The sequence below is a fragment of the Globicephala melas genome, chromosome 17 (genome assembly GCF_963455315.2).
Source record: "Globicephala melas chromosome 17, mGloMel1.2, whole genome shotgun sequence".
NCBI lineage: Eukaryota > Metazoa > Chordata > Mammalia > Artiodactyla > Delphinidae > Globicephala > Globicephala melas.
The window spans coordinates 3,678,093-3,692,377 of record NC_083330.1 but is presented as its reverse complement, the minus strand read 5'-3'; the positions used below and the strand labels follow the sequence as shown (position 1 = coordinate 3,692,377).

The following is a 14,285-nucleotide window of genomic DNA, read 5'->3' as shown; positions in this document are numbered from 1 at the left end:
ATTGACTTTCAAGCACAAAGGGACTGGGTTCAAATCCTGACATATGTACTGTGCACCACTGACAAAAGTACTTTACCTCCCTGCTTCTGGGTTCTCTCATCTATAAAAAGGGAGCAACAAAGCTAAACTCACAGCCTGTATGAGGAAGGGCTACAGATAATAAACCCGTAAGATTACCATAGCCCCTGGCGTACAGTCAGCACAACTTCAGTGTTAATTCTCCTCCCCTTTCTATCACAGGAATGCCTGGGAGATACTGCAGGTTCAATTCTAGACCACTGTAATAAAGTGAATGTCACAATAAAGCAAGCCATACAAATTCGTTTGTTTCCCTGCACACATAAAACTTATGTTTACACCATAGCCTATTAAGGATGTAATAGCATTACATCTTTAAAAAATAATATACATGCCATAATTTTAAAATACAAAGCAAAAAAAATTGCAATAGTAATATCAAAGATCGCTAATCATAAATCAACACATATTAATAATGAAAACGTTTAAAACATTGCAAGAATTACCTAAATATGACACAGAGACACAAAGGGAACATGTGGAAATGTCGGGAAAATGTGTCCAACACACTTGTTCGACACAAGGTTGCCACCAACCTTCAATCTGTAAAAAACGCAGTATCTGCAAAGTGCAGTAAAGCTAAGTGCATGTATATCTCCACAGTTTTAGCCCTTTTATTTCACCAAAATTTCTCATTGCTCATTACAGAAGCTTACATAACAACTTCCATATTTCAATTAGAAGAGTGTATCACAATGTAGAAAAGTCATACTCTATGTAGAGGTAGACTTCCTCTGGTTAAATAAAAGCAACTCATAATTTTTTTATGGATTTATGACTCATGCTGAACTGAAACCAAAGGTATTCCTTATATAGGTAATTACTTTTAGTTCCCCAATGCCAAATTTGTTATTTTAGCACCTCTGTGTGTGGCTCCAAAAACATTAATTTTTCTATTCTGAGTCAGTTCCAGAAAAGAGACATAAATTCCCACGTTTTATAAGACTTGTTTCTATACCATCAAATAGTCATGAAGAACAAGGAACCTTAAAAGATACCCTGGTTAAGCCCCAGGCAAAAATAACAAGTATTCAAGAGACAATTTATGGTTCTTAGTCTAATCAAATTTATTTATCCTTCTAAGCAACATGTTTTTATTTATATCTAGTTAAATATTTTATTAATGCAGGTGGACACAGAAAGAAATCTGTCAAGTTCCTCTCCACAGCAGTTCTTTTTCAATTTTGAGAACTCTGGGTGAAGTCACCTTTCTCTTTTCTTTTCCAAGTTAAATCATTCCAGTTCCTTTCATTTTTCTTCACAGAGCGTGCCTTACACTTTTCCACTTTTTTCTGACCTATCTGAATTTCTTGACATTTTACTAATGTTTAAGAGATCATTAATTTCTAGGCAAAGTACTGGAGAGCCAGCTTAGTAGTACAGCATCTTTTTCCAGTCATGAGGAAAAACAGTGAGTCCTCTCCCATGGAAATGCTTGCAAGTACATTAGACAGATGTTCTGAGGAAACTAGAGTCAACACATTCGGCACACACACAAAAAACTTATGAGATTGTTGTTGAGATCTTACAGACTTTTATCAAATCAGCAGTTAAAATTAATAAATGAAGTAATTTGAGGCTACGTCTATTCCATTAATTCACCAATATCTTCAATACACATTTTGCACTAAGTTGACAACATAACAAAAAGGGGGGGTATAATTCCTGTCCTCGGGGCATTTATGGTGTCTTAGGAGAAAAATAACAGAAACAAGAAATTATACATGCTCAAGAAAAAAACACACAGGAACTTCAAAAATAACAGAATAGAAACTGAGTCTGTAATTGCTGAAAAAATGAAGAACACAGAAATGATGAAAGTCAAGATGGATAATCCAGTGGCAAGATTTCTGGGGTAAACTCATTTTGAAGAAGTGGCAAATTCTTAGAGGTTATCTAATCCACATCCATCCCATGTGCTTCATCTTTCTCAGGAAGAAAGGCCGTGCTGATATTGAAATGAGAGACCTTCTTGTTCATCACGGCTTTTAAGACCGTGATTTAATTTAATTAGTTTTCCTCTTCCCAAATGAAAAGATTTTCATCTTCAAAAACACAAAATATTTCTAATGTGCTTCTGTTGCTGATATCTAAGGATGCCTCAACTTGGCAGAACAGGCAGGCTTGGCCAAGCATTTCACAGGAGCAATGATAGTTATTTTCTCTTACTGCTTGGTTGAGATTTGTTCTTGAGTTCTGGAATCGGTTATTTAGGACGTTGTTATTCTCATCAACTACTTCAAAGATTTCATTTGTCTGATTTCCGGGGTCTTGTATATTCGAATTCACAGGACCCCCAACTAGCAACAATGTGTGCAAGAAATTCTTTAAATATGATTGAAACTTATTTAAATTATCTTCTTCCTCTAAGCCCAAGAAGTTAATTCTTTTTAATTTTCTCCTTTTATCCATCAAGTCAAATGTGCTATTAAAATAAAGCCAATCAAATGTACCGCCAATGGCATTATCAATAAACGCTTTTCTACTACTTGCTTTATTGTTCTTATCTCTGAACATGTTTTTGTCTGACTGTAGTAAACGTGGGTGTATTTTCATCCATAATTGGAGACTCAAAGAATTTTCAATATCAGAATCTTTGCAATATGCAAATCCTCGGTGTTCCTCATTTACAGGCTGGTTAATAACAGTTAGTATTGGGCAATGTTGACCACAAATATTATAGAGTCTATCCAAAGAGTCACCTTCCTGAAGTGCACCGTGAATTACATTATTACCAGGCAATGGTTGGTTTTTAATAGTATCATCAGAGACAGGATGGACTTTGTTACCAGCAGATGTGAAGACATGAGTGACAGATGTGCATACTCTCTCTGACCTATGATTACACTTCTCTTCTGCATGGTGGTTTGGTATTCTCTCCTGAGAACAAGTTTTATTTTGAACATCCAGCAAATCCTCGCGAAAAGGCTCAGAGTCGCTACAATGAGGCATGTTAAAATAATTGCATCTCAGTTCAGGAGGTTGAGTCAGTTCCTCCAATTCTGAAGAGGAGAGTTCAGCCATGTTTGGGCCTGGGGCCAAATTTCCAAAATGTGAATACGGTACCTCACTGCTGTTATTATCAAGCAGAGTATCCACTGATGTGGTGTCTGCACTGCCACACATGCCAGAATTTTCAAGAGATGATACTCTTAGCAAATGATTTTCTTTCAGAAGCCACTTGCCCTTGTCAATCAGTACCCCCTCTTCCATGTCTCTGGGAATTCTGTTACGACCATTTTGTTCAGTACCACGTTCCACAATGTCTTCCCCATGGTAACTGGCCCTCACATTATTAAAATCACATTTATCTCGCCTTTCCTCCTGAAATTTCTGCAACACAGTTGAATTACTAGATACCTGTCCAGAAGAGCCCAATGACTGACCTTCAGAATCATAAAGACCTACTTTCCCAGCACCCTGAAATTCCACAGAATCATAAGGACAAACCTGAGATGTATGTGTAGACCCAGAGAAAAAAGATGGTTTCATCATCTCTGCTTTACCATAAAGTTTTTCTATTGTCCTTTTAACAAATCCTTTATTATAGTCTTTCTCTTGGGCCACCTCCTCACCACCGTCACTGGGGCCATCACTGGATGTTTTATATGACTGTTCATTCCCACTGTCTTGTCTATAATCTGACCGATCAGAAGTCCCTGACCTTTTGAAGTCATTTTTAAAATTAAGGAGAGACTCTGCAAAACTTCCAGTTTCCATGCTTTCTACCATCTTTTTTACTCTCATTTCAGTTTCTCCTTCAATGAGCTGCTTTTCAGCATTTTGCTTAGAATCATAGCAAAATACTAAAGATGGTGGTGTTGCCAGGCTCCTGCTGATTGTCTCACAAATGACACCATTCCTTCCTCCTCCTTCTGTAATGTTCCTGCTAGAGACTTGGATCAATTCCAAATTTTTACTAGCCTCTAACTCTTTTTGGATCAATTCTTCAGTAGCTTGCTCTCCTGAATTTACCTTTGTATTAAAGATATCAGTGTTCTGGTTTTCTAATTCTTCAGAAGATTCCAATTCTGAAATGTTTCTTTCACTTGATGTCACGCTGTTGGTTATTGAGCCTGGTTCTTCAGAAGTCTTTGAGTCTTCCTTATCAAAAGATGTATATGCATTTTCATCCTGAAATTTCTTTAATGAACAATTTTCAAATTCATCTAGAGAACTATGTTTCCTATGAAGTTCTGGTTCAGTTGCATCTTGGAAAAAGCCACTGTGGCTTAAATTACTGACATTTTGGTGTGACACCAATATACTAAAGCCATGTTTACACCCAGGGTCTGCCAAAATATTTAGGTCTTTCTGAACTTCACCAACTCTTTCTAACTCTTCGGTCAATTCCAAATTATCAGTATATGTGTTTTCTTTGGAATTTAAAAAGTCACTGGTATTACAGACTTTGATGGGAATGTAGGCCTCATCAACTGAGCAAGCCATCTCACGGATACGGTTTTCCTCATAAGCACAAGGCTTATGAGAAGACACAGTGTCAGTAAGTGAAGAGACCTCTCCTAGGAAACAAGCCTTATTCATGGAGGTCTGATCCATGGTACAGCCATCCCTGGGGAAAGAATTATCACTGAGGTTCCAAGTCTCTTTTGGAGGATAAGTCTTACTCACAGTGCACATCTCACATGGAGAGCAAGTCCCCTCTGAAACACAGACTTCAGAGACACTGTCCTCACTGGCAGAACAGCCTCCATCTAAAGAGGAGATTTTCTGTGTTTTCTCATTTTCAATGCATTTAGGAGCTATCTGAATGTTGGGTGTAGAACAATTTGCAGAAAGATCTATTGGAACCATGTCCTGCTCTTTCTCAGTGAGTCCAAAGTGATTTGTGGTTGATTCCACTAAACTGGCAACAGCAGCCTTCAAGTCATCTGCTTCCTCTTTGACAGCAATGTGTTTCAGAACCTCCAACAACGCAAGTATTTCTGAAGTTCTGCTGGTAGTCTTGTGAGCATCACCTCGACAGAAGCTATTCATACCTCCCTTTAGGTTTAGCACCAGGAGCCAAGCCAGAAGAACATTAGTGGATGAATTATGTATCGGAGAAGGAAAGGGAATATCTGCAAGTGAACCTGGCATTTGAACAACTCCATTCTGAGTCTTGTGACTACTAGGAACTAAAGCTTGCAGTTGGCAAAGCAACCAGACTGGTAACAGGTGTTTTGGAGTGTCCTCTTCCATAAGATCTACTTGAATGGCAGCCTCTACACTCTGCCCTTTTGTAGCTAGGTTTATGTCTTTGTAAACAAGGCTTACCTCTTGTCCTGACTTTTCAGCAGATACCTGACTTTTAGTATTAGCATCATCAATAGCTGACTGTGACAAAGTACGATATTCATGGATGGAAAGCAAGTAAGCATCCTTCAGAGATTCAACCTGGCTCCCATAGAGATCTTTGCTAAGTTCTTCACTGTTATCTTTGTCAAAAGATGTACCGACCTCTTTCCCTAGATTATCTCCTGTCAAACTGGCATTTTCAGTTATATGTTTATTACCTTCCAGGACAAAATTATTTCCTTTTCCAGAACTTTTGTGGGAATTATTTCTTGGAAAACAACTGTTGTTATAACCTACCACACTCCTTTCCTTTGTGCATATTGGAGCTGACTGTCTAGGTTGCAAAGCTGAATCTGAACTTATGTTCTGCAACCATCTCTGTACATAATTTTGAACTGAATGATGGGTAACAGCCTCAGGAAAAACAGCTTTTTGCAAAGAAGCTAAGGAATTTGCCCTGGTTGTGACATGCTGTTTACTTACAATAGTATCTGATTTCAACCTATCCCCTTTTTGTTTTTTCTGGCTTCTTAAAGTTATGTGTGAATTATTAACTTTTGAAACTAAACTCTTCTTTGACGCTCCTCTCAAATACCAAGATGCTATTTCTGCTTGAGCCTGTGGACCACAAAAAGCATTGGGTTTCTGCTCAAGAAAGTTAAACATATGAAATAAATTTTGATTTTCAAAAGTATTTTTGCAATATCTAAATTCATTATGGGAAAACACTTTTTCTCCTTGACCAATTTCTCCTTTTGTAGGTCCTCCTAAGTTTACTTTGTTTAGTGGTCTGGATTTTCTTTTGGCTAACAGTCCCTGAACCTTAGGATTATGAATAGTATTTAATTTATTTCTAGGGAGATTCCTGGAATTCACAGCATTATTACTTTTGGAAGAAAAATAATTTGATTCAATTACCGTATCACTTGCATGGAGGTCTTTCTCACAAAGTATCTCTCCTTTAAGGGGACTACGTGAGTCTTGCAGTATGGTTTCCTGTGCAATTCTGCCTCTTGTGTTTATTCTTTTACTCTTCCTGGGGATTCCTTTCCTTGCAACCTCCCCACCCTGATGCTTGGAATTTACCACATGCTGCTGAGATTTCATCTTCTTTTTGCTGGCAACAGATGATGAAATCTGCTTTTCGTTTTCTGGAAGTTTTGTTAAACCACACTGAGAAAACTCACTAATTAGTCTGTCAATTCTTGTGGTGACAGTAGAGGATCCTACTGAAGCTGGGGTCTCTGAAATAGTTTTGTCAGTTCCAGAGTTGTTACCTGAAGAATGAGTTGCATCTGCTAAAAAAGGACTGGTTCTATCGCTGGTGTTACCATAAGTTCTTAACTTCTTGACACTAGTTTTGTTGTCCGCTGTTACACTATCAACTATACCTTCCTCCACAACTGAGTTTTCTGATGTAGTCTGTGGCAAGCCGTTATTATGGGACATCTCTAACATCTTCTGACTTGTAATTTCTACAACACCAGCACTTAGTGCGTTTGATTTGAGCAGTCTGCTTTCCTTTTTTCTTTCTAAAGATGACTCCACCTGCTCATTGTTATCAACTTGAAGAAGTACTGGTCTGTTGGATACTGATGACATTTTACTGCAAGAATGTGTGAACATGTGATACTCAGATTTGTTTTCCCCATCTTTCCTTTCTTCACTATAGGAAAACTGCCCAATCATTTTCTCTTGCACTTCAGTTTCAGATACTAAGGTCACACTCCCTATCACAGATTTCTTTTGCCTGACTCTCCTTGGTCCAGGTGTAGGGGGCCTATAAAAATGATGTTTCGCTTGATCCTGAGTTCCCTGGGTGGCAGTTGTGTCCATAGCAGCATTCTCCCAACTAGCAGAATTGCAAGTTTCAGTATCCTGATCTCTCACTGGACTGTTGATCTCCTCTGCCAAACTGCCCTCTTGAATACTGCCTTTCTCCAGAGGTGAGACATCTGCAGACAATGAACATGCTGTAATCTTTAAACCAGGTGATCCATCATCTGTTCTTCCTGGGAAACTGCTTACCTCACTCTTTTCATCATTATTAGAAAGATCAGCTCTACAGACAGTGGTTGTCCATTTTATGGTTTCCTCCTCTTTTATCTTGAATCGAACTTTCATCTCAACTGTCATAGTACCATCTTGATTAAAAATAATTGATTTCTCAACATCATCTTCAGAAGGATATATCAATAAACTCTGAGAATCATTTTTTTCTAAGGCCAAGTAATTTTCAGAAGCAAAAGAATGGTCTGAGTAGCAATCATTACTCTGCATTTTGTCAGAAGAAACAGAATGAATTTGAGACCTTGGGCTTGAAGGTACATGTGTGCTCACTTTCAAGATTTTAAAAGTAAAAGATGCCCCACATCAAAATATAATGTGGAAGACAGAGAAGTTATAAATGTCCAATAGAAGAGGCAGCAAAGAAAGAAAACAAAAAATAATTAGTAAGAAGAACACCATATTTTCTAAATTTCATAGTAAGATATTGTTAATAAGTTTCTCACCTCTATATATTCATTCGTCAATTTAGTTTACTGTAGTGTCTGGTACATTTCTACAAACTACTCTTTAAAAGAGAACTTATAACTCTACTTCAATGAGGAAATTCACAGAATTTTAATCTTAATGAGTTTAATAAGACAATTTTAAAAAGGAAAGTATAAAGTAGAAATTGCTAAGGATTCTAGCAAAAATAAAGAGATTTTTGTGGGATTTGGTTTTGTTGTTTTATTCTGTTCACCAGTACTGAAATTGGGGTCTAACCAAGTGCTGCTTACCTATTCATATAAGCAAGTAATAATTTACGGTGGTATTCATTTTCCTACCTGTGTATATCGACGAGAGATATCTATACCATTATGAAAGTAAAAACATTTTTAGAATTTATTTTAAAGGCTAGGCTAATCTAGTAATAATTATGAATTTAGCATTCATTTTGTATAATCAGTGCATTTATTTAATATCAGTCACAAAAGAGAACAGAGCTAGTCAAAGACCCAGATATCTAGGTATTTTTTTTAATGTGTACCTCTAGAGATAACCTTGGAACTCATGCTTTCTAAACTCAGTCAAATTAGTAGTTTGTATAGATGTGCACATGCTTACCATCAATTAAATACCTTTAGTTTCAAAGGATAAGCCTAGAGATACTTCCTCTTAACTTTTAGTACACTTTCACCAAAATTATAAATGAAACTGTCTCACTCATCATTTTTTAAAGTAAAACTTAACAAAGCCCTCAGATTCCCTGAAGCCATTAAAAATCATGCTCAGAAACCCACATCAGACAGAAGACAATAAAATCATTCTGATGAAATGACCAGGGTGAACTAACACTACCTGCACATAAGATCCTGGGCAGCTGACGCCTACGGAACAGACACATGAACGACTGGCTATTAGCATATCCATGAAATAACTAAAGAATAGTTGAGTCTGCCTAGTTCAGCAATAAGTAAAGGAATTAACACCACTTAAAATGTACCATTCCATGTTTACATAAAATATAAATTAAAAAGGAAGTGTAAATGGCAATCAACACATTCGCCTGGAGCTAAAATACTGAGCACTGTAAATAATGAGATTAGCTCTGCCTGAAAAAGGGAATTTACAGCCTATCCCACACTCTTGGGTGTCAAGAGGCACTCCTCCTCCCCTATCCAAAGGATAACGTCTCATTAGACGGCATTTCCTAAGGAACTATCAACCCAGAGTACTGTTAACCAGCATGAACTGGCTATATGAACCTTTTTTTTTAATAAATAAAAAGTGGATTTAAGGGCCTGTGACTTTTACTGGAATAACTTCAGAAAGTAGAGCATGTATGTGTAGTTAGAGGTTTCTCTTTTTTTTTTTTTTTTTTGGTCAAGCAGTGCGGCATGCAGGATCTTAGTTCCCTGGACAGGGTTCGAACCCGTTCCCTCTTCTGCAGTGGAAGCATGGAGTCCTAGCCACTGGACAGCCAGGGAGTTTCCAGAGATTATTTTTAAATATGTCGATCAACTAACCTGAGCTCAGCTATGATCTGCATGGTATTATTTAGAGAAAACTCTGCAACCACCAGAGCGTCACTTACACATATTCCACGGAATTTAGGATTCCTCTCTAAATCAATGGTGGTACTTCGATCTTTTATCTAGGTATTAGATGCAAAAACAAAAACAGAAAACAAACAAAAAATAAACCTCATCAATTTAAACAGATATATCATTGACTGACTGACTTCAAAAAAATCTTTTTTAAAAAATTATCAGATGATCTCTACAACTCTCTCCAGCTACAAATATAACAAATTTCAGTTTAGAAGGTTTTGATCCTCTCCTTTTCTGTGATGAAGGAAATCGGTCATTTAAGATGAATTTTTGTTGTTGTTGAGGTTAAAAAAAAAAACAAAAACAACTCAGGGCTAAAAATAAGGGCTACATATTTAAGTGACTTACTTTTTCTGCTTTCTGACCTAGCATTTCCCTTGGGGTACACACGGTGAGAGATTATCCCCGGTACTCTAGCAGGAAACAAGTACTTTTGGATGTCATAATTTCCTGGTTTAAATGGCTCCCTTCCTGCTGCCACCACAGCTCCAGAGCTCAGGATCACAGCCTGGAGACTGGGAACCTAGGGGGGAAAAATCAAAGAGTTATGGTCCTGACATGAGCAGCATGAAGTTTTGTTCTTTCCATACGGTGAGTTTATAACTGATTAACTCAACAGCCTCCTGGGTTTGAAAGTGATAATCACCCACCACTCGCTGGGCACCAAATAACGTATACAAAATATCGAAGAACCAAGGGTATGGGGGGAAGGGGGTGTTAGACCAACACCCGTCTTCAGCCCACAGCTGGCACAGGCCGACCGGTCTTCTGCCATCATAACCAAAAAAACCTTTAAAGGGTACACAGTACTGCCCCTGTCCTCCCCACTCAAGCATCCAGCTGGGAAAGGGCCTGACGGACACACCAGGACCGGGAAAGTGACACACAGGTCACAGGAAAAGGCTTTCTGTACCCAACAGAACGTCACTCTTGGCCACACCTTTTCAAGAAATACCGTCGAGGCAGATTCCGTGCCAACACATTCTATAACGCGAGGCTCAGGGAACGGAGCATGCGAGGAAAAAACAAAGAGCCCCACAGGGCCCACGCCTCACTGCATTGACCCAGAAACGAACAGCCACCGGGAGGAGGGGAGGGGGGGGAGCCAGCGCCCTCCCGTGAGCAGGGAGCACGCACAGGCGCGGGAAAAGCCTTCCTTCCCCGGGGCCGCCATCACGTCCCTCACGGTGCTCACCTTCCTTCCGTCCGTGGCGTAGAGCTTGGTCACCGGGCGCTGCATGACCTCCGTCAGGTGCTGCAGAAAGACCTCAAAGCTCTGCATGACCCTCCTGCTCAGGAGGACTGCACGTCTCGTCTTCGGGTCGCCATTCCTGAAGACCACTAGCCGCCGCGGCGCGCGCAGCATGCCGGGAGCGGCGGGAGCGGCGGCGGCGCGTGCGCGCTGCACGTGCGCGCTGAGGGCCCGGCTGCTGAGCCAGGGCCGCGGGCGCTGGCGGGCCTTTTCCAGGTCCACCGGCTGCATCTTCCTGCCATGGGAGCACAGGTACGACTGGCCGTCCTCCAGCTCCTCCAGGCGCGTGATGCTGTGCCTTCCTCGGGGGGTGCTGATGTTCCTCACCCCGAAGGGTAGGGGCACCTTCCCCGACAAGTTATCCAGCAGAGCATCCAATGTCTTGAAAGAACGAGGGTTCAGCACCACCCGGACGCCGCCAAATTGCGGGTCTCCGCTCTTGTAGAAGCTGATCCTTTTGGCCACGACAGGCTGAGTGACGCCCAACTGGCGAGAAGGAACCTGACCTTCAGAAGAAATCCGACGAATCATGGAAAAACTGGTGGAAGGAGTTTCACTCATTTTGGTTGAGACCTGGAGAAGGGAAGGAAATTATTCATCTTCACACCATGAAGAATAGGTGCTAATGCTAAAGCCAGCTACCGATAGCTGTTCCTCGAATTTCATTCATTCATTCATTGATTCATTCATTATACCTACCTATTTTGAAAGATAACTTTCGGGGCTTAAAATAAGACATAAAAGCAGGGGCTTCCCTGGTGGCGCAGTGGTTGAGAGTCCGCCTGCCGGTGCAGGGAACGCAGGTTCGTGCCCCGGTCCGGGAAGATCCCACATGCCGCGGAGCGGCTGGGCCCGTGAGCCATGGCCGCTGAGCCTGCGCGTCCGGAGCCTGTGCTCCGCAACGGGAGAGGCCACAACAGTGAGAGGCCCGCGTACCGCAAAAAAAAAAAAAAAAAAAAAAAAGACATAAAAGCAGCAGTTAAGTAACGGTATTTATAACTGAAACATTAAAAACAAACTAAAGACACTAATAAGGGCCTAGGTAGATAAATCATGATGTATACACCCATGGAAAACTATGAGCCGTTGAACATGGCTTTATTTATTGGCATAGAAAAATGGTCATGACCTATTTATTACTAAGTGAAAAAGCAGCTTATAGAATACACATGCTATGCCATTGCCAATGTGTACAATATTTATTATACTAGAAGGAGAAAGTGTGGAGTATACACAGCCCATTGTTGATGGTGGGTTATCTCTGATGGCAGAGCTATGGATAATGTTTTTATACATTGCCAAATTCTGTGACTCTTTAAAATTAGCAGGTATTATTGAACAGTTAAAAAAAAATCAGAACCCATCATCCAATGAGAAAAGAGAGTTTTGCAACTGATCGATTTAGTTCTGCATGTCCTGGCAGTTAAAGGGAGAAAACAGGAAAAGTTTATAAAGTTCAAATTGTCTGTTGGATGGAATCAAATGAACTCATCTAGAGGAGATTGGCTCCTGACATTAAATTCTAGAAGGAATGTATCATATATATCCTTAAATAAGGGCCACGTTAAGGTAGTGTAAGATGTTTCCATTACAGATTGTAGAACATGCAGGTAAATTATCTCACACACGACTAATCTTACTTTGGGAAACGCTGCACTAAACAAACATTTTTAGAATGAATGACATTACTATGGGCTGCTTAAAATGGTGCAATCTGGTTACTACTAAACCGGATTCTAAGGTGGTTCTAAAGTGAGCACTTCAGGAGGGAATTTAAGAGCCATTTTCACCAATCACTGAGGTTTTTCTCTTCCACTTTCCAAGTGAAGCCAGAGTCTGACTGACAGCTGAGCAGCTTGTGGGAGGGTTTATCTGATGCTGGGCTTGTTTTTCATTGGTAGCCTAATGTGGCTATTTTCTGTGGTTTGAAATCAATGTAATTGTTGGTGTCTTTTGACAGAGTAAGAATGCCCTGCAGCCTTGAAGACAAATTGAACAAACTAAATAAATATGATCAGTATTACAGAGATGAACAAGGCATGTCTGTCATTATAAATCAGCTATAAATCTGGCCCAAATCACCTAGTTAAATGGTTGCAAGCTGTTTTCTAAGAATCTTCATTTATCTCCAATACGATTTACAAATCTCATTTATATGTAACTTAGGAAAATGCATTCAAAGATCAGCCTAGAAATTAGATGTGTCTCCCCTTCTCTCTTCCCAAGCAGTTTAAGGTAATGATAACACTTAAGACACTAAAGGCAGCTGTAGCAAGCATGAGCATCAGGAGCTGGGGAATCCAGGTTTGCGGTGGAGTCAGCGAAACCTCAATCTCCCCTCATCCTCAGCTGATAAACTGCGCCATGCCCTGAATCTCCAGGCCCTCACCAGCTGTGAAAGGGATGAATTCCTTCAGTATTTAAACAAGACTTCAGAACTCTTTGCCTCTAACTACTTTTTAGGTTGGTTTACTTAGTATTTATTTGAAAATATTTTACATGAATAATGTTTGAGACACATTTTTCACCTAATTGTGGAAATTATATTTATCTATGTGGAAGTGTGTAGTGAGGCTTTTAATTGCAGTGGTTTTCTGCCTGGATCTCACTATTTGGAGAGCCGTTGACCTGGTCGCCATGTTGAGAACACAGTTATGTGAGCTGATATGCTAAGGGTTTTCTTTGGGAGGGTTTGTTGGTTTTGATTTCTTCGTTTTGGGCTAAAATAAGAGAAAGGAGATTCTGTGCTGGGACCAGAAAGGAGACCATGGAAGACAGGGTCAACTGCAGGGAAGAAATGGCCCCCATTGTCCCCATCCCACTGCTGCTCAGTCCTGATCATTGGTTTTGAACCTGATGCGTGAAGGGAAGAAGCTAAAGTTACCACATCCTGGGGAGATGCCATATGCCCAGCAGTGGAGGAGCACTTACAGAGCAAGTACTTGCAGCAGGGTAGTTGCCAGGCACCTTGATGAGGAAGCTGTAGCAAAAGCAAAGTGAAAATACAAGTTCCTCTGGTCCTAGCTGCATGTAAGAGGATCTCTGGGAACTCCTAGGAGTCACTGGGGGAAGTTTTGGAGAGTGTTGAGATTTTGCATACATGCGGGTAAGGTTTAAGAGCCTGTGGTGAGGTGGGCATTGCACAGAGCATGGTGAAGAGTCAGTATTATGGGTGAATAAAAGGATCTCTGTGCATACAGTGCACAGTATCATCACTGGGGAACAGAGTGCAAAGTTGATTCGTTCCAGAGGGAGTGTTTCAGCCTTTGCCTTGACATCATCATATGTATGTCCTACAGTGTCCATGGGAAGATCACAGAGTAATTCAGTAGCACAACTGAGGAAGAGTCACGGTACCATGAAAACATCAGGAGAGTTGCTGAGGGTGGGAAGAGGTGGCGGTCTCCAGAGGAAGAGCTGTGTACAGCTGAGATGCCAGAGGCACAGAGTGGGGGGATGCCCTCCAGGAAGATGGCAGGGATTAGCGCAGCTTCTGCCAGTGCACGCGAGCAGAGCAGCGACGCAGTCAGTCAGCCTCGACAGTAGGGTGTCTGCTT

At 40.5% G+C, this 14,285-nt stretch overlaps 1 protein-coding gene across 1 annotated transcript in view; it reads right to left on the bottom strand.

Annotated features, from left to right (window-relative positions):
• Window positions 1–2,088: 2,088 nt before the first annotated feature.
• The window catches only part of LOC115855018 (oxygen-regulated protein 1), a 67,941-nt gene continuing 55,744 nt past the window's right edge, over window positions 2,089–14,285 (bottom strand). Inside the window, exons 3-5 of the mRNA XM_030859750.2 lie at window positions 10,672–11,301; window positions 9,825–9,999; window positions 2,089–7,715 (exon numbers count right to left, since the gene is read on the bottom strand). Of these exons, the coding sequence (XP_030715610.1) occupies window positions 2,089–7,715; window positions 9,825–9,999; window positions 10,672–11,289 (6,420 nt within the window). The 5' untranslated portion in view covers window positions 11,290–11,301. The remainder of the gene's footprint in view (window positions 7,716–9,824; window positions 10,000–10,671; window positions 11,302–14,285) is intronic.